A 20,049-nucleotide genomic window follows, 5' to 3' on the forward strand; every position below is an offset into this window, starting at 1 on the left:
TGTGAGGGTTATGCCTGCATGTATGTAAATGTACCCATGTCATGCAATATCCATGGAAGTCAGAAAAAGACATCAGATTCCCCTAGAACTGGAGCTACAGACAGTTGTTAGTTGCCATGTGGTGCTGGGAATTGAACCCGGGTCCTCTGCAAGAGCAGTCAATGCTCTTAACCGCTGAGCCATCTCTCCAGCCCCTTTTTTTTTGGTCTTTTTGAGACGATCTCCCTGTTACCCCAGCTGGCCTGGAACTTACTATGTCAACCAGGCTGGCCTCAAACTCACAGAGATCCTCCTGATTTTCCCTGGGATTAAAGACGTGTGCCATCACACCCTAAGATTTTATTATTCATGTAGAAGTGTTTTGCCTGCCTGTATGTATGTTTACCTAGTGTGTGTACAGTGCCTACAGAGGCCAGAAGAGGGTGACAGAGCTGCCGTGGGGGTGCTGGGAACTAAAGATGGGTTCTCTACATGAGCAACCAGTGCTCTTAACTGCTAAGCCATCTCTCTAACCCTTCAGCTCTACTTTATTATTACTATTATTTTTATTAAATGTGTATGAGTGTTTTGCCTGCATGCATGTAAGTGTATCATGTGCATTTAATGCCCACGGAGGTCAAAAGTGGGCATTGGCTTCCATGGAACTGGAGGTACAGATGGTTATGAACTTCCAAGTAGGTGCTGGGAACTGAACCTGGGTCCTCGTAAGCATAGCAAGTGCTCTTAACTGCTGAGCCATCTCTTAAGCCCCAGCTGTACTTTTAAAAAATAAACTCTGGATCTCGGTGCCCTTTATCTTGTCTTGGAAGTACCTCCAACAAGTCCCTGCTCAGGTTTTAAACTGACTGTTTCTACTACCTCTGCTCAGTTCCTTCAGTGCCTGCTCCGTCACTTTATTCGGGCCTCTGACCAAAATGTTTCCTTTTCAAAACATTTCCCTGACCACGGTTTCTAATCCTGCCTCTTTTGTAATTTGTTTTTTTTTTTTTTAAGGCTTTTCTTTTGTTTTTAGGGTTTTATTTTTAATTACATGTAAATATATGTGTCTGTGTGGCATGTACATGTGCATACACATACCACAGAGGCCAGGAGAGGGTGTCAGATCCCCTGAAGCTGGAATTACAGGCAGTTGTGAGCCACCTCACATAGGTGCTAGGAACCAGATTCAGGACCTCTACAAGAGCAGTATACATACTTAACTACTAAGCCATCTCTCCAGCTTCATTGTTTTGTTTTGTTTTTTGAAAGGGTTCTCACGTAGCCCAGGCTGGCCTCAGACTCACAACAATCTTCCTCATGTTGTAGCCTAGGCTGACCTCAGACATACAATAATCTTCCTACCTCTGTCTCCCTGAGTCTTGAAATTACATGTGTGAATCACCACTCCCAGCTTTTTTCATGTGGCTATCCCCATTCTCATATTTATTCTAACATTTATGAGCATCTGACTCACTTGTTTATTGCCTGTCTCTTCCCATTGGGATACAGATTCATACAGGTAGAAATTTTTAGCTGATTCAGCACTTATCACAGTGTGTGACAGCTAATAGGCAAGTATTATGGATTTAATGAATGAAGGTGCAGAGGTGAGCAGGGCAGCTTGTCTGGACCTTCCTGCAACTCCACAAGTCAGCCTGGCTCACAAAGAGGTCATATTCCATCTAGAAAACTCAGTGAACAGTGCCACCAGAGCTACTGGCATCACTTTTGCTACCAAGATAATGACCAGATAGAGAGGTCAACTCCAGGTGTTCACCTTGGAGGTGGGAGGTGGGAGGGGCTCACCCAGAGCAGCTATCAGCTTGTCCTTTCCTTTCCCATTCTCTTGAGATACCCTGGGAACCAGAAGCTTAGGCTTCAAAGTCACCTTCAACTTCCAATGCCCAAGAGCAGCAAATGGGGAAAAGAGTAGCTAGCTAAGGAAGGACTTAGAGAAAGGGGTGGGGTGACACACACTTGTAATCTCAGCACTTGAGAGGTTGAGGGAATAGGATCGATGGGTTCAAGGCTAGCATGAGTTACATAGCAACAAGACTTTGTGAGAGAGGGAAGAGAGGCCGAGAGACTTATGAGAATATTAGCCTACAAGACTAGCTGTTTAAATAAAGTTATAAATAGACACTATGGGAAACACTAGTAGAACCACTCATCTTTAGCTGTAGTACAGCATTTATTGAGCAGATACCATGGACTGTTTAATTCTGCCACCATATCTGTGGGATAGGGGCAGATGTTCTTGTGTATTGGAACACCAGGCTCGGTGGGGTAAAAGGTCTTTGCCCCAGAAGTTAGAAGGCCTGAGGTCAGGCTCTGACCCTGTTGTGTGACCTTTGGAGATGTCCCAGGATCTCAGTATCAATCTGTTGAGGCAGAAGTTCAACTGAACATGAGCCATACAGTGTTTGTGACATGAAGGTTTCTGAGCAGCCACATGTCTTAGCAGATGGCTCCTGGATTTCATGGTAGTATTTGAGGAGATGGTGGTCTGCAGTGCAGTAGTGCATTACCAGCACCTCTAGGTGGCCATTCCCTGGGTGTCTACAGCCCGAAGCTACAGCCCTCCTGTCCCCTTACAGGTAACCTGCAGTTCTGCAACCTTTGGATGGTGACTGGGGCTGAAATGAAAAGAAAGCTAGAGGAGCTAAAATACAGGAGATGTGACCCTGCAGAGACCCTCAGGTTTTGGTTACTTGGAGGGTGGGAGATATATGTAGCGGAGGAAGGAGAACTGGAGGGAAGGGTATCCTAGAGATTTCCTCCCTCTTGGAATTCCAAGCATTTCCTATCAGATAAGGTGGCTGAAAATACCCAGGACTTGTCTGGACTAGTTGGAGATCGTGCTGGGGTACAGAGGTTGAAACCACAGTGCCTCAGCAAGGTGTGACCTTGCTTTGCATCATAGATGTACCACTGCCCTCTACCTGGATTCCTTGGTGTAGAGGACAGATGCTGCTGGCTTTAAGATGGAGGATCAGATTGTTGTAGCAATAAGTCCTCTGGATGTTGCATCTTACCTTTCAGGACTGGTTACTTGATCTTTGAGATATCCTGAAAGAGCCCAAGTAGTTCTGAACCCATGTGGGAGTCTTCTCTTCTTCCTCCTCTTCCTCTTCTACTTCCACATTTACCTCCTCTTCCTCCTCCTCCTCTTCCTCTTCCTAGCATCTCTCTCAGTTTATAGGTAGGGAAACTCTCCGACAGAACCAGACTTATGGCAACCAAACTTAGCAGTGGAACTGAGAAGTGAGCACCCTCTGCAGTGTTCTTCTGCCACAGCAGCCAGGACTGAGCAGCCCCAGGAGAGGCACTGGGCATGGCTCGGGGGAAAGAGGCAGCACAGGCTGCTTTGGACCCTGGTTGCACCAGTACAGTGCAGAAGATATTATTATTATTATTACTACTACTACTACTGCTACTACTGCTACTACTATTACATTTATTTGTGGGGAGGCATGAGTACCACAGTGCATCTGTGGAGGTCAGAGAACAACTTATGGGAGTCAGTTCTCTTCTCCCACCATGTAGGTACCAGGAATCAAACTCAGGTTGTCAGGCTTGCCAGCAAGCGCCTTTATCTACTAAGGCATCTCGCTAGCCCCAGAAGATGCCTTTTTAGCACTTTCCCATAAGCTTCCTGGCCCCCTGAATGAGTCTAGGAGGACTTGGTTCTGGAAAATACGAGTTCCTGCCCAATTGTTTGGTGTTAAGGCCTTCTTGTAGTGTTGCCAGCCAAGATGAGAATGGAGAGAGGGGCAGCTGACCTTTCTTCTTTTTAGCACCTTCTCTGGGCCAAGCACTGGTCTGGGCCTAGGGACCAGAACCCTTGGGCAAACAAGGGAGGAAATAAGCAGCTGGCTTCCTTGAGGATGTGAGCTGTAGATTTAGTGTAACACAGGAATAGGAGAGCTAGGCTGCGACTAGCATGGGCAAAGAGCCTGAGGCCGAAACAGAACATGACATGTGTGGAGAGAAGCAGCGCAGCCCTGGTGAAGCCGAGGAATCCACAGGGCCTCCTAGGTCGTGCAGAAGACTCAGACCCAAGCTGTACCTTGACTGGTAGTGAGAATGGTAGTCATAGCTGGCATTTCCTCAGTATTCATGGTGTGGCCAGTGTTTCATGTGTCAGTTACTGTTAGTCCTCGTAGTTATCTTTTGAATTAAGGTCATTTTTATCCCATTTCACAGATGAGACTCAAGCTAATCATCTTAGTGTACTTGCCAGGCTCTACTGGCTACCTGCCTACTCGATGCTCTGGCAGCCCAAGCTTAGTGGGAAAGTAAGTCATTCTGTCCTCATCCAGGTAGCACCTCCAGTTCATGTGGGAAGAAATCGGCTCAGAGAGGAGCAGGACCTGGCCTGGGCTGAGTGAGGCTGGCAGAGCTGCTTCTGCTTGCTGAGGTACCTTTTTCAGAGACTCTTGGGACAGTCTTAGAGGACAGCAGCAGAGGAAAGGAGACTAGAACCAATGCAGCCAGGGGGAGAGAATAGAAGAGGCTTTGACTCTCCAGCAGGGCTGCCCCAAAGTAAAGTGCTGTTACCCAGAAAGAAGGGATTTCCCTGGTGTGACTGTAACCTCCCACTAGTGTAGATCAGCTGCAGACAAATGCTGACCACAGCAGTCCACCCTTCTGAACTCCATCAGAGTTGGCAGTGTCAGGGGATCTCATGGAAAGCCAGCAGCAAATGTTAAGAAGGTCACTCATAGGCTGGAGAGATGTTTTAGTGGTAAAGAGTGCACACTCACCTTTCAGAGGACCTGAGTTCAGTTCCCAGCACCCACATCAGGCAACTTAGAACTACATTTAACTCCAGTTTCAGGGAATCCAGTGCCCTCTTCTGGCCCCCAAAGGGACCAGCATGTACATGCACATAAATACATGAGACGGTTACTCTTGACTCTTGAGTCTACATCAAGGGTGCATCTTGGTCCTTCTGGCCTGGATCACTGGGAGGAGAATGGGGAAGGCTGTTGTCATCTACCAGTGAGAGGATAGGGAGTCTCCAGGGCTTCAATGAGCAAGAGGCCTTGCAGAGCATGCAGCAGTGCCACCCGAGCCATGGAATGCTGGACTCTGGAGCCAGGCTGCCAGGATTCAACTTGGGGGAACCTTACTTCTTTATTCCTGTTTCCTTGTCTGTAACATTAAGAATCAGAACAGCACTTACTGATCCTCTGCAAAAGCAGACAGTGTACTGAGCCATCTCTCCAGCCCCTTCTTTTTTTTTTTAATTTATATATTTTAATTTTGTGTGATGTTTTGCCTGTATCTATGTAAGTCCACCATGTGCATGCAGTACCCCCAGAGGCCAGAAGAGGGTGTCAGACCCCCTAAAATTGGAGTTAGGGACCATTGTGAGCCACCATGTAGGTGCTGGGAACCAAACACTTTGGCTACAAGAACAGCCAGTCAGTGCTCTTGACCACTGAACCATCTCTCCAGCCCTCTTGTTATGTTTCTGAGATAGTGTCACTATGTAGTCCTGGCTGGCCTGGAGCTCACTATGTAGACTGTGCTGACCTCAAACTTACGGCAGTCCTCCTGCTGCCTGACTTTGCCTCCCAGGTGCTGGGATTCCCAGCCTGTGCCATCATGCTCTGCATTCTTCAGGTTATTGTGAGGCCTGGGTGATTTCTCACACCCAGGACACTGGCCTAATGACTGGTTGTCATGTCACCAGCTCTCCGGGGGCAGATGGTTGCAAACTCCATTGAGCAAGTCTGCCCCAGTGAGTGCCTTTGTAAATTCTCCCCCTGGGCCCAGGAGCAGCTTTGTTCAAAGCTGGGCAGATGGAAGACCCACTTGATGGGCTGGATACTTTTCTCAATTCCCCAGTGAAGGTGTTATCTCCTCCTGACACAACTGCTTCCTGTTCTGAGAAATGAGAACATCTGTCAAGCTCCTCTTCTTAGAACCCATGGTAGGGGAGGGCAGGGAGGGAGAGGCTGGCAGCTGACTGCCAGAGTTGGAGGAGGATGAGGCTGTCTGCACAGATTCCCTGAAGCCCCATGGCCTAGACCATCAGCCAGGAACCCCAAGGTCACCTTGCTTCACTAAGCACTTGTACCCCCTAATCTCGCTACCTCTGCCCCCATCCCCCTACCCCCACTGAGCTGACTGTCCAGGTTGCCCACATCCAGGCCTCTGCTCCCCAGAGCAGAGCAGAAGGGCTTGTTCCTCTCACATCATGCAGGCCAACAGCTCCCCAAGGAAAGCCAAGGGAAGTGGATTCCAGCCACAAGCCTCACTCTTTCTGAGCTGCTGGCTGCAGCTCCTGCCAAGAGAGTGATAAGACCTCTGGGTTGCCCCACCCTCCCTGCCGCCCCTTGGAGATCTCTTAACAAGACCTTGTTTGTCTACTCAGCTGGCATTTATCAGCTTCTCTCTCAGAGAAACTGAGGCTAGGAGCAGACGGTGACTGCAAATGACTCAGTCTGCCCCTGAAGGGTTGTGCCAAGACCAGGCTGAGTATACTGCCTCTGTCCCTGGCATGATGTCCCTTCTAGGAGCCCCTTCCTTTTCTCCACCCACATCTTTCCTGAAATAACCAAGCAGGAAGGAAGTGGTGGGCCTAGGCCTGGTGGCTCTCCAGAGTCACCTAGGAGGAAGGAAGAGCTGTCTGGCAAAAGAGCTCGCTCATTCCTCACTGAAGCCAGGAGGGAAGGGTTTCACTTTCCCTCCTGGTTTTCCTCATATCCTTCCCCTGGGGCATCTCTCAGTTGGCTAGGTTGCCACCTTACTCTCCCTGAGGGACCCAGAGCCCAACTCTGAATATCAAGTTTACTGCTCAACATACTGGGACTTAAAACTAGCTTACTTACTTTGGGCAAGTCTCTTAGTATCTCTGTATCTCAGTTTACCTGAGCTCAGAATAAGGACTTCCTTCCATCACAGAAGTACATGAGGCTGGCCTACTGTGTGGGGAGGAGGAGGGCTATCCTTTGGAAACAGAACAGAGAACTACAGTAGAGTTAGGAGCTCAGTTTACCTGAGCTCAGAATAAGGATCTTCTTCCCTCACAGAAGTACGTGAGGCTGGCCTACTGTGTGGGGAGGAGGAGGGCTATCCTTTGGAAACAGAACAGAGAACTACAGTAGAGTTAGGAGCTCAGTTTACCTGAGCTCAGAATAAGGATCTTCTTCCCTCACAGAAGTACGTGAGGCTGGCCTACTGTGTGGGGAGGAGGAGGGCTATCCTTTGGAAACAGAACAAAGCAGTATAGTAGAGTTAGGAGCCCAACCTGTTACTGTGGACCTCCCAGCAGGCCACCAGCTTACTGTGACCTTGAACAAGGCACAGGTGATTTGTAGGCCTCAGGTGGGCAACAGTGATACCCCATGGATGGCATGTGGGGACTGCTGATGAGCTGATCTACAGAAAAGGCAGAACAGAGAACCTCACAAGGTGGTTGTGAAGGAAGTACCAGCTGCTGCCACCCCTGTTGCTGAGGCCAGGCTTTCTGTGGGTAGAGATAGCAGAACCCAAGATGGGACATTAGAATGAGTAAGAGGCCAGACCCACCACTGCCTAGATAGGGATCTTGAGTGACCTGGAGTCTCCACTTCAACATTTGTAAAATGGGACCATCGAGAAATGCTGTGAACGTTAAACAGAAGTATTCATTTATCTTTAGTAGATCATTTAGAATGGTACCTACTATGTATGTGCCAAGTATATACAGTACCATGTTCTAAGCTATAGGTAAGAAAAACCCATGTGGTAGTGCTAGTGCACATAGAATTGGCCTTCTTAAGACAAGGCACTTCAGCTTGGTGCCTGGTCCAGGCAGAACATTTCAATATGCAAAAAATGCCAGAACTAGAGGCACAGGTCTATAATTCCAGCTGTTTGGAAGGCTGAGGCATGATGATTTCAAGTGCCTGGGCTGTAGATAAGGTTCACAGCCAGCCTGGGCAACTTAGTGAGACTGCAGTCTCTAAAAAAAGAGTGAAAAGAGAGCTGGGGATACAGCTCAATGGTAGAGCATTTGCCTATCCTGCCCAAGGCGCTGGGATCATCCTCTGTATTGGTTAGCTATCTCTGGTTGTTACAGTTTATTCTTTTTTAAATATTTTATTTATTATTTTTATTTTATGTGTATGAGTGTATTGTCTGCATGTATGTGAGTGCACCCATGTCATGCAATGCCTCGGAGGTCAGAAGAGGGCTTTGGATTCCCCTGGAACTGGAGTTAAGGATGGTTCGTAGCCACCATGTGAGTGCTGGGAATCGAACCCGGGTCCTCTGAAGAGCAGTCAGTGCTCTTAACCACTGAGCCATCTCTCCAGCCCCTACAGTTTTATTCTTACTGTTTAACAAGTGAGGATGCAGTAGATCAGAGAGGTGGAGTAACTTGCTTAGAGTTACATTTAGGGAAAGAAGTGTGGGAGGTGAGAGAGAAGGAAGGGTGAGAGGTAGAAGACATCACATTCAAGCAGAAACTGTACTCAGCCTCTGGTGGAATGGGTGGTCCCCTAGCACTTGGGCCCTTCCCTCCAGACATCACACCAGCCTTTTTACCTTGATTTCTTCAGCATTGCAAGAAGCTGCAGAAGGAACCTCATTTGTTCAGTTGGCTTCCTCTGTGCAGAGTTCTGTCTGAGGTCAGTCTACCTTGACTAGGTGAGCCAGGTTCCAAGCCTGGGTCAGGCTTGGTCTTGCTTGCACTGAGCCCCAAGACTGATGGGGTAGACCTGCATACAAACAGGACCCTTCCTCATCCTGTTCCAGGTCTCTATACCTGTTGCACCTCTTATAGAACATGATTTTCTTTTGGGGATGCTAGGGATAGGACCCAAGGTGTTGAGTATGCCAGGCTAGTGTGTTCTATCACTGAGCAACATCCAGGGCCCCTAGAGCATGCTCTTTTTCAGCTGAGACATTTTATTTGATCCTTCCATGGCTGCCAATAGCTTGTCATTCAGGCCTCAACTTCCTTAGAGACTTTCCTGACCACTCTGCGACTCTAGCCCCCAGGTGCTCTCACTTCTTGTCTTCAAAGCCCCATCATCTCTGAAATCATTATTTCTTGTGATCCTCTCTCTACTTGGGTGGTTTTCAATTTTTTTCTTACCCTCCCCCACGAATCTCTTTAGGCATATTTGTGCTAAGTGCCTTCTGGAAAGTAGAATACCATGGAGTATACTCTGTTTTGATCCACTGTGATAGCCACAGATCATTGGAATATCTACAGATTTTTTACTTCGGAGGTCATCTCATTCATTGCCTCTAAGAATGGACTAGAACATAAAACATTCCATGGAAGCCTTGTTTACTTCTGTGTCTCCAGGGCTGGATTGGAGCATGGCAGGTACTACACAGACATTGGTGTGGCTGGACGTGCTGGGACCCTAGAGCACAGTAAAGAAATCCATAACAGAGCTGGGAGAAGGGTGAACCAGGGAGAGGGGACTCCACAGTGGAGTCTGGCTGAGGAAGAGATGTGAGGAAGGTGACCCACCAGAGGACATTCTGCTGGCAAACGCACCAGGTGTGAGGTCCGCAGCATGTGAAGCTGCTGTGTGTATAGCCAGGACTATGGGACGCCCTGAAGAGTTGGAGGAAGCACTTTGAAAATAGTCTTAGCCTGCGCCCAGCGTGGTGGTACACACCTTTAAACTCAGCACTGGGGAAGCAGAGGCAGGCAGATCTCTGTGCATTTGGGGCCAGTCTGGTCTACAGAGCAAGTTCCAGGCCAGCTGAGGGAGACCCTGTCTCAAAAATAACCAAAAGAAGAAGAAGAAGAAGAAGAAGAAGAAAGAAAAAGAAAAGAAAATGGTCCTAGCCTGGGCCTCTCCCAGACTCAGTCAGGAGACCTAGGGTCTTAGTCTAGGCTGTGCCCCGAACCTGCTGCAGTTGACCCTCCTGCCCTCCTGACTCAGTCGGGTCTGTATGGCTAGAGTATGTGACTGCTGTGTGAATTACCATTGTGTCCCCAGCCAGCCTAAACCTCCCACATGGGTCTCCAAGACAGCACTCAATTCCAAAGAGAAACTTGTCCAACTAAACTCTAACCCAGCCTGGAGACCCTTGGGCCTGTACCCTCCATGATCTCAGAGTGCTCCCTCCCTGCAGCCCTCCTCTACCTAATCTCCTGCCCACAGAGGAGTAAAATCAGTGGGAGCCACTGAGGGGATGAGGGGGTGCTTATCTCTGCTTTTCCAGACCTGGAAGCACTGCAGTCCTGTTTATTTACCCAGAGCAGCCGCCTGCTGAGAAAATGGCAGTGTTTGTTTCCAAGTGTGCCATGTGAACTGTGAACCATGGGCTAAATATACCCACACCACTGCCTCCAGCCCCTGCCCTGGAACAGCATGCTCCATTCTGCTCAACTTTTTTGCAAAAGCAATCCCCAGATCCCTGCCCTTAAGCCCTGCTCCTCCAACAAGAAGGAGCTCTGAAGTAAGAGCTCCCTAGCCAGGAATGCAGTGCAGGAACAGGGACAGGAGTGGTCAGTGCCCTGTTCTGTGTTCCCTCCTCCCTGGAATGACAGTCTCTGAACAGTGAACGCTTTGTGTCCTTGTGGGGACAGGACCTGTTTACTCCAGACCAGCCTCAGAGCTGAAAATTTCCTGTGGCTGCCAGCCCTCTACTTCAGGAAAGTTCCCATCATGGGAGCCAGACCCTCTGCTTTGGCTGCCACCCCAGTGTCCCTGGGTCCTTGTGGGACATTCAGCCCCTTGGGATAGCCAAGGCTTCTAGTTGCTAGCCTTTTTCCTGTCCGCCCCACAGCCCAGGAATGCTCCCTATCACATGTCCTTCTGTCATTCTGCCTAGACCTACTTAACTTTGGAACAGGAAATTTAACCTTTCAAAGGGTTTTCTCCTTCCTTCCTTCCTTCCTTCCTTCCTTCCTTCCTTCCTTCCTTCCTTCCTTCCTTCCTTCCTCCTTCTTTCCTTTTCTCTTTTCTTCTCTTCTTTCTTGACAGGGTTTTATGTATCCCTGGCTGACCTCCCACTCCTGGTGTACCTGGGGGTGATCTTGAACTTCTGATCCTCTTGCCTCTACCCCCACCCTCTCCCGTGCTAGGATAACAGGCATGTACTACCACACCAAGTTTATGTGGTGCCAGGGATCCAAGGCTTCCAGCACTCTAGCCAGACCCTCTGTCAACTGAGCTATATACCCAGCCCTCAACCGTTCTCTTTGTTTATTTGTTTTGGGACAAGGTCTCCCTATAGCTCCAGCTGGCCTAGAACTCACTATGTAGACCAGACTGGCCTTGATCTCATAAAGATCCACCTGCCTCTGCCTCCTGAGTACTGGGATTAAAGGTGTATACTACCATGCCTGACCTCAAGTGTCTTCTTATCTTCCAAGACTCACAGAGGCTGGCCAGGATGGATGAAACAGAAGGCCCAGCCAGCCACTGTTGTCTGCAGCTCTTGGGCTCCTCTTGGCCCCACTGCCACAGTGTCTTTGCCTTAGAACCTTGTGGCACTACTGACAGGGGACAGGCTCCCTTTCCCAACAGAAAGAAAGTGTCCCACTGGCAGTGCTCAGTCTGAGTTGCTGACGATAGACCCAGGAATGTGCATGCCACATATGTTCTACACCCAACCCACAGCCTCTCTCTGCTACCTGTGTTCCCTACTGTAAGCCTCAGACATCTTATCTCAGCTGGGAAATGGGACTCATACCTATCTCTGAGGCCCTTAAGAGAAGATGGAGTAATGATGCTTGGCACTCAATACCCATGCAGTATGTTTGTTCTACTTGTATTCAGTCCTTTGTTGCTTAACGTCCAGGATATGAACTAACAAGTGTGTCATTAGGCCACTTTGTTGTGTGAACATCAGGGTGTACTTAAACCTGGATGGTAGCGAAAGAGAATGTGATGCAATGAAGATACGTGACAAACAGGAGGGATTGGAGGCTACTGCCAGCCTGCCACTGCACATCATTTTGTGGAAAACTTTTTCATGTAAGTAAAAGTACAATCAGAAATGGTAGCCACTGAGTTACTATCATTATCAAGTATTACACACTATACTAACTTCTGTGTTCACTTTTGGGGTTTTTTTTGTTTTTTGTTTTTTGTTTTTGTCTTTTTGAGACAGGGTCCCCTTAATAGCCCCAGCTTACCTGGAACTTGCTGTGTAGACCAGGCTGGTCTCGAACTCACAGAGATCCACCTGCCTCTGCCTCTGCCTCCCAGGTGCTGGGATTAAAGGCATGTGCCACCAAGCCCAGCTGGACAGCTTTTTTGGTTTCTTGAGACAGGGTCTCCCTGTAGCTCCAGCTGGCCTGGAACTTGCTATATAAACCAGGCTGGCCTTGACGTCCAGAAATCCACCTCTTCTGCCTCCAAGTGCTAGGATTAAAGGTGTTTACCACCACACCCGGCTCCTTTTTTTGGTGCCGGGGGAGACAGAATTTTGTAGCCTAAACTGGCTTCAAACTCTCTATATAGCTGAGGATGACCTTGAATTTTCCATCGTCCTACCTCTTACTAAGCAGTGGGGCTAAGGTGTGCACCAACATACCCAACTGTGCTTCACTGTCCCCTAACTGGTGTTTTGTTGTAACCTTGCAAATGCTAAACTTTCACTAGGCTCCATTTTAATATTACAGGACTGCTGTCCTGTGTGTGTGTGTTGTTGGCTGAAACATTATGCAACACATCCAATGCAAGAGGCAAAGCACAGCAAAAAAAAGTGTACAGTGTGGTCATGAGAAATGCTGAGCATTTGGGCAGAGTGCTGTACACATGTGAGCCCAGTGCTTCCAAGGCTTGGGAGGCTAAGGCAGGGGAATTGAGAATTCAAGGCCAGACCTTGTGCCTAGAAAAGAGGGAGGGGAGAGCAAAAGAAGTTGATCTGCTGGGGAAAGACCTAAGACAAGGTTGGGTGGGCAGAGGTGGGGTGGGCACCAGACAGTGTGGTCAGGAGGGTCAACAGAGACCATATGGCTAGAGCAAAGGGGCAGAGAGACTCCCTAGACTGCTGCTGTGAGGGGGAAGGGGGACTTTGCTCTGGTGTGAGGAAGCCTTGGGAAGAGAGCTGGGTGCAGTGCTATCTGTAGGGAGGGAAGGAAGGGTTTTCGAATCTGCCTGCTACTTCAGAGCCTTTTCCCCAGCTGGAAGAGGAGCTTTGCAGCAAGTGCTCATGGCTCACTGCTGTCTCTCCGATAGCATCATAAATATTGAGGATACGTTCACTTCAGTCTGCTCAGGACTTGTGGCATCTGCTAGGTACCAAGGGGTACAGAGATGCCCTGCTGAGTACAGGGAAAGCTAGGGTGGAGGACTGCATGCACTGCATGCTAGGATCTGACCTGTGTTTTTAGCAGTCTTCTCTGTGAGCATGGCAGTGGGGGGCTGAGGGATGGGATGTTAGCAGACCAGAAATGGGACCAGGCTGTATGCCAAGTGAGTACACTGGCAGGTGGGGCCTGGAGCCACCTGGAGAAGGAGGTCTGTCAAGGAGCCTCCACTCAGCCAGTTGGGACCAGATGGAGACAGCCCCATAGAAGCGACAGCATGGGCTCTGGAGCCTGCTTGGGATCCTGTCATTCCACAGATACATGCTGAGCTCTTATTTCTAGGGGCCAGGCACCAGGTTTGGATTCTCATTCTACCAGTGACCTTGATTAAGTCCCTTGCCCCTCAGAGCCCCAGCTTCCTAGTTTGTACATGGAGAAGAGATGGCCCAGTGCAGCTCTGCTGAGTGCAAAGCTTATGACCCCAACATGCTGGCTGTGCCCCTCATTCCCTGAATCATGTGCTTTCCTGCTGACTGGGCTTCAGGGCAGAGGGCTGTTACCTCCTCCTGGACCCAGACTACAGTCCTGGGCTGGAGGGCAGGAATGGCCTCCCTGTCCTGCATCCTTGTTCAATCTTTGCTCTCCCTCCTACCAGCCTGCCCTGGCTGAGGTCCCCTCTACTGAGAGAAGGAAGCTCTGACTGAAAGCCTGAAGACCCACTAGCTTAATCTGTCCCAGTGGGATCACTGTGAGAATCCCCATCCCCTTGGTATACCTACAGCCTTGCACACCTCTTGGTCTCTAATTCAGCCTCTGGGACTGCTGTGGGTGCTCCTGCTCCCCATCTGTCTCATGCCTCCTCCTGCACTCCCCTGTCTGCTGGCAGTCTCTACCTGTGTTCCCTCCAAGCTGTCTGTTGAACCTTAAGATTGAGCTCTTTTGCTCTCTGCATCTGTGTTCTCAGCAGTCAGTTCACTTGGTCTTCCCCAACTGGGGCTCAAGAAGGAGGGCCCATGGTGGACAATGATGGCTACAGTTTTTTTGTTGTCTTCTTTTTTGAGACAGGGTCTCCCTGTAGCCCCAGCTGACCTAGAACTCACTGTGTAGACCAGGCTGGCTTTGAACTCACAGAGATCCACCTGCCTCTGCCTCCTGAGTGCTGGGATTAAAGGCATTCACCCCCACCAAGGACGCCAAGGCCATTGCAGTATGGACCTTTTCTCGTGCCCATCTGTGCAAGGATTCACACAATGTCTTTCTTTCTCTTTCCTATAGGACACTTTTGTGGAACTCTATGGGAACAACGCAGCAGCTGAGAGTCGGAAAGGCCAGGAGCGCTTCAACCGCTGGTTCCTGACGGGCATGACTGTGGCTGGTGTGGTTCTTCTGGGTTCACTCTTTAGCCGGAAGTGACCAGACACTGACTACCCATTCACCCTCTGCCCCCACCCTGCCCCCATCACAACTTCTTCAGCCACCATTGCAACCAGGAGAACCACTACATGCAACTCATGCCCCTCCCCCATCACAGGGTTGGGACCAGTCTGAGTGCCCTGCAGTTAGCTTTCTAGAACCTACCACGCTTCTATAAGAGCCACCTTCCCCCACATCTCAGTTCACTTGGCCTCAGAATTTACAAGGTTCCCCCCAAGTCTGCCCCTTGGAAGCCGGCAGGGGTGGGAGGGGTGTGCTGGGGGCAAGAGGGCCCAGCAAGTAGTGGGACCCTCCTTACCCCTGAGCCTCATGGGAAGGCTTTTCTGGCAGGGAGCTGGAAAGCCTTCTAAACCTCTTCCCCAGAAAGACTAGATTGCCTTTGTTTTGATGTTTGTGGCCTCAGAATTGATTGTTTCCCATCCCCCTGTGGCCCTGGGCCCCCCCTTCCCATCTCCACCCCCAAGAGCCATCAGAGACCCCTTTGACTTATTAGAAATTCAGGCTGCTTGGGATAAAGAAACAAGGACCAGGCCCTCCTCCCCACCTCTGGCCTGGTGACAGTCCTCAATCCTGGTCTGAATGTTGTCAGAAGCCTCTGGCTAGAGGCCAGCCCCGCCCAGGAGGAGGGGCCCAGCTGCAGAAAGTATCCTTGCTAGAGCTGGAGTGGCTCTTGCAGCTTAGCACCACCCTGGTCCCTTCTCAGCCCCTACCCTGGCTCCCATGACCATGACTGAGGGACCAACTGGGCCCAAGACAGGTGCCCCAGAGCTGTTTATGACTTCAGCTGCCTCACTTCCTGCAAGATCAGCCTGTGGCATCTTTGCCTTGGGTGCTGGCCATGGGGTCCAGGGGCTCAGGCCTCCACTCAGGAGTGAAGGGGAGCTGTATGGAGCAGCTGTGGGGGCCCTGGGGTCTTCCCTACCTCAGGCAGGAAGGGCAGGAAGGAGAGCCTGGTGCACAGGGCTTGGGTGAGGAGGTTGGAGGGGCCTGTACTACCCAGCCAGGTACATTGTGCCCTGCCCCCACCCAGCCTGGGCAGCAGGGCTGTCAAGGTCAGAGTGGCCTGGCCAGAGCCCTTCAGGCCTCTCTCCTGCTCCACCCTCGGCCTGTCTCATCCCTTGCGGGGGTCCCAGCCCAGCTCTGGCTACCCCAGGCTCTCTGCTGTACATATCCGAGACTAGTTTTTATTCCTTGTGAAGATGATATACTATTTTTGTTAAGCGTGTCTGTATTTATGTGTGAGGAGCTGCTGGCTTGCTGTGCGCGTGCACGTGTAGAGCTGGTGCCCGGAGACTGACAGCCTGATGCTCCCTCCCTGCCCTTGCCCAGGGAAGCCCACTGGGGGTCCTGGCTTCTGAGGGGCACCTGTCCCTCCCCTGCTCCTACCTGACACTTGTTCCAGCTCTTTGAAATAGTCTGTGTGAAGGTGAAAGTGCAGTTCAGTAATAAACTGTGTTGACTCTGTGAACCACAGCCCAAGCTCTGTGTGCTGCATGGGGGAGAAGCATTTCTGGTCTTGGCTCTGCCACCCTGGGGATGAGGGTGGGGTTCTCCAAGTCCCTTCAACCCTAACGTTCTTTCTGTTCTTCACCTGCACTTTAACAAACAGGGTTTGAGGTACTGAGCACCTGACGGTCAGGAGCTGACCTGCTAAGTGAGCCTGTCACAAGTGTGTTTACTGAGCCCTGCTCACACAGGCACAATAGGTGCTGGGCTTCTGTAGCATGGACTGATTAGGGTTTCCATGAGAAAACCATTGATCTCAGAGACATGAAGGACTGAGGAAGGGGTAAAAGTGACCAGATTTGAGGTGACATTAAAGTAGCTCTCTCAGGGTTTCACGTGGATTAGAGACTGCTCTAGAGACATGACACATGAGGCTGGAGCAAACCCGGGGTTAAGAACACTTGCACAATCATGAATACCAGAGTTTGGATCCCAGAATTCACTTAACAAGCTGGTGGCCCTTCAAATACCTGTAACCCCAGCTCTGAGGATCCATTACCCTCTCTGTCACACACCCACATACAGGCATACACACCCTAGCTCACACATACACATACATTGACACTTCTTTAATATTTTGTAAAATTTATTTTATGTATATGCGTGTATTGCCTACATGTACGTAAGTGCACCCATGTTATGCCATGCCCTCGGAGGTCAGAAGAGACTGTAGGATCCCCTGGGACTGGAGTTACGGACAGTTGTTAGCTATCATGAGGGTGCTGTGATTCAAACCTGGGTCTTCGGCAAGAACAGTGAGTATTCTTAACTGTTGAGCCATCTCTCCTGCCCCAGACACATATGTTTTTAAAAAGATGTCAAGTTTGAGGAATAGTGAAACATTAAGACAAGTGCTTGTCCAGCCCAAGAGTGTGAAGCCCATTCAGTGGAGCTGAGCTTGTCTGTGGGCAGGCAAGGTGGGTTCCCTGTAGAAAACAGGGTGTTTGGGCTGGATGGGTGGGTAAGTTAGTTGACAGAGATGAGGGACCCAGACTCTGCCCCAGTCTGAGATCATATGGTCGTTAGAGCACCCAAAGCTGCTTCTAGCTGCTGTAAGAATGTTCTGGAGTGTAGTTGGGCATGGTGGCACAAACCTTTGATCCCAGCAGAGGCAGCCGAATCTCTGTGAGTTCAAGACTAGCCTGGTCTACATAGTGAGTTCCAGGCTAGCTGGGACTACAGGGAGACCCTGCCTCAAAAAAAACAAAAAAAAAAAAAAAAAAAAAAAAAAAAAAGAAAGAAAGAAAGGAAGGAAGGAAGGAAAGGAAAGAAAGAAAGAAAGAGAAAGAAAGAAAGAAAAAGAAAGAAAGAAAGAAAGAAAAGAAAGAAAGAGAAAAAGAAAAAAAAAAGAATGTTCTGGATTGGAGCCACGAGAAACCCCGGAGACCAGCAGGCAGAAGCTTAGGTTTGGTTGCTGCTCTGGACCTAAGAGTGTGCCCTGGGTCGCGGCAGGCTTATGATAACACTGGGCCTCACGCATCCTGGTGCTGCAGCCTAGGCAAACACTCACAGCGGCAGTACCACTCGCCGAGTGGGCTAGATTGAATGAATGACTCAGGATGACGCCGCCATCCTGCAGCAACTCGGGGAGGGAGGAGGTGTTGCTCTCTAGTTCCACGTGGCTGCGGCTGGAGGAGGAGAGGGGTCTGTCCACTCCTGGAACCCGTGGCCCAGCTTGAGGCGGGATCTGCCTCGCGCTCCGCCCCGCCGGCCCTCAGCGTGGCCTTGACTGCCCCTGGTGGCCACGCGATGCGACCCAGAAACCCACCTCCAACTACTGTCGCTCTTACCCAGTGCCTGCTACTCCTGGCTCTGCTGGGTGTGGTCCAGCCTTGCCCCGCTCGCCAAAGGGCATCTGCAGACCTGGCACTTGGGTACCGAATCCAGAGCTGCCTCACCCTTGTGGGGTTGTCAGCATTCTCCGCCAAAGCCCCTCTCCTCTCCTGCTACTGGCTGTATGTTTGTGTGCCCTGCCCAACCCTGGGGGCTGATTCCTGCTCCCTACCCTAGCCATTCAAGGACCCCTTTCCAGATTCTCCAGGAGCTTCCAGAAATATCTTTTCACACAGATTATCCATCCTATTTTTATGTAACCTGTGTTCTTTTTGAATATTTATTACTGTGTGTATGTGTGTGTGTATGTGTGTGTGTGTGTACGTACCAGTATGTTTGTATATGCATGCCTGGTGCCTGATGTGGGGGGCTGGGGAGGCCAGAAGAGGGCATTGGCTCTCCTGGAACTGGAGTTACAGGCAGTTGTAAGCTTCCTGGTATGGGTGCTGGGAATAGAACCCCTGTCCACTGCCAAGATTAGCCAGTGCTCTTAACCACTGAGTCATCTCCCCAGCTCTTGTTATGTTACTTTTGAGGCTGGTTTTCACTGTGTAGCCCAAGCTGTCCTAGAATAGAGCCTTCTGCCTCAGCTTCTGAAGTGTCAAGAATATGTCTGTAAACTAAAGTAGAAATAGTTAACACACTGAGCCTTGCTGTTCCCACCTATGTAATGTACTTAGCAGAAGTTTCAGTATCTGCACAAATGCCCATGTACTCAGTGGCAACTCCATCACTATCAACCTGGAACAGCTTCATTCTTCATCCTTTTTCTAGCTATATAGTATTCCACAAAATTTGTAGAAAGGGCCATAATTTGGGGGGATTAACATATGGTTTGATTATGTCTCCCTGACTGGCCTAGAGACTTACTGTGTCATCCAGGCTGGTCTTGAAGTGCCTTACGAGTGCTGGGATTATAGGTATGAACTACCACAGCAGGATTTCACTTTGTTGTTTTTTGAGACAGGGTCTCCCTATAGCCCAAGCTGACCTGGAACTCCTTATGTGGACCATGCTGGCCTCTATCGCCCAGAGATCTGCTTGCTTCTACTTTGTGCTTGCTGGGATTAAAGGTGTGTACCACTACACCCGGATCACAGCATTTTAAATCAGATCCCTATCTCAGTGACTCCCAGTATTAAATACGTCATTGCGCTATTGCAGTTCCACTGGGTGAGAGGCCTGGGGTTCCCTACTCAGAGGGAAAGGGGGTTGGAGAGGACTTGATTCTGGCTTTGTAAATGGAACTTTTTACATGCAGTTTTACCATTACCATGGTGCACATAATTCCTGGTGGGTGTTATTAATGAACTCTCCAAAGTCTTTGCAGTCAGCATTAAGAGACTGTAACCTCAAGCAAGGGAGAAAAGGAAACTTTAAACCACCCCAAAGCATACCATTTAAATAGATTTATGTATTCAAACAGTTCTTCTCTTTAATTAACAAATAAAATGATATTTCTACAGTCAGGTGGATTTCAAATCCAAATTTACTATTTTTATTTTTAGGTATTTTAAAGTAATGAGTTCAGAACACAGGAAAATATAGAAAGCTTTCAGAGCCATTCTTTTCTTTTTGGAGGTAATTATGGCTTATTAACTGGATCCAGGGATGTACTGCAGCTGCTAAATGCTTGCCTAGCACGAACAAAGCCCTCAATTCAATCACCAACACCCCATAAATTAAATGTGGTAGCAGATGCCTGTAATCCCAGCACTCAGGAGATGGAGACTGAAGGATCAGAAATTCAGGTCATCCTCAGCTACATGGCAAGTTGAGGCCAACCTGGGCTACATGAGATTCCATCTCAAAAAAACAAAGACATGGGCTGGAGAGATGTCTCAGCAGTAAAGAGCCCTGACTGCTTTTCCAGAGGACCAAGGTTCAGTTCCCATCATGTGACGGCTAACAACTGTCAGTAACTCTAGCACCAGAAGATCTGGCTTCCGTAGGCATTGCATGACATGGTGTCACTTATGTACATGCAGACAAAATGCTCATACACATAAAAAATCATTTTAAAAATGTTTTTAAAAAAAACAAAAAATAATGGCTTTTCTTTCTTTTCTGAG

At 49.4% G+C, this 20,049-nt stretch overlaps 1 protein-coding gene across 5 annotated transcripts in view; it reads left to right on the forward strand.

Annotated features, from left to right (window-relative positions):
- Window positions 1–16,111, forward strand: part of Bcl2l1 (BCL2 like 1) — a 56,599-nt gene extending 40,488 nt beyond the window's left edge. For all 5 annotated transcript variants that reach the window (XM_017797221.2, XM_017797219.2, XM_008829393.3 and 2 more), the window contains one exon: window positions 14,480–16,111. In XM_017797221.2, coding sequence (XP_017652710.1) covers window positions 14,480–14,617 — 138 coding nt within the window. In that variant the 3' untranslated portion in view covers window positions 14,618–16,111. The remainder of the gene's footprint in view (window positions 1–14,479) is intronic.
- Window positions 16,112–20,049: the final 3,938 nt, after the last annotated feature.

The sequence above is a fragment of the Nannospalax galili genome, unplaced genomic scaffold (assembly GCF_000622305.1).
Source record: "Nannospalax galili isolate Female #2095 unplaced genomic scaffold, S.galili_v1.0 scaffold1714, whole genome shotgun sequence".
Taxonomy (NCBI): domain Eukaryota; kingdom Metazoa; phylum Chordata; class Mammalia; order Rodentia; family Spalacidae; genus Nannospalax; species Nannospalax galili.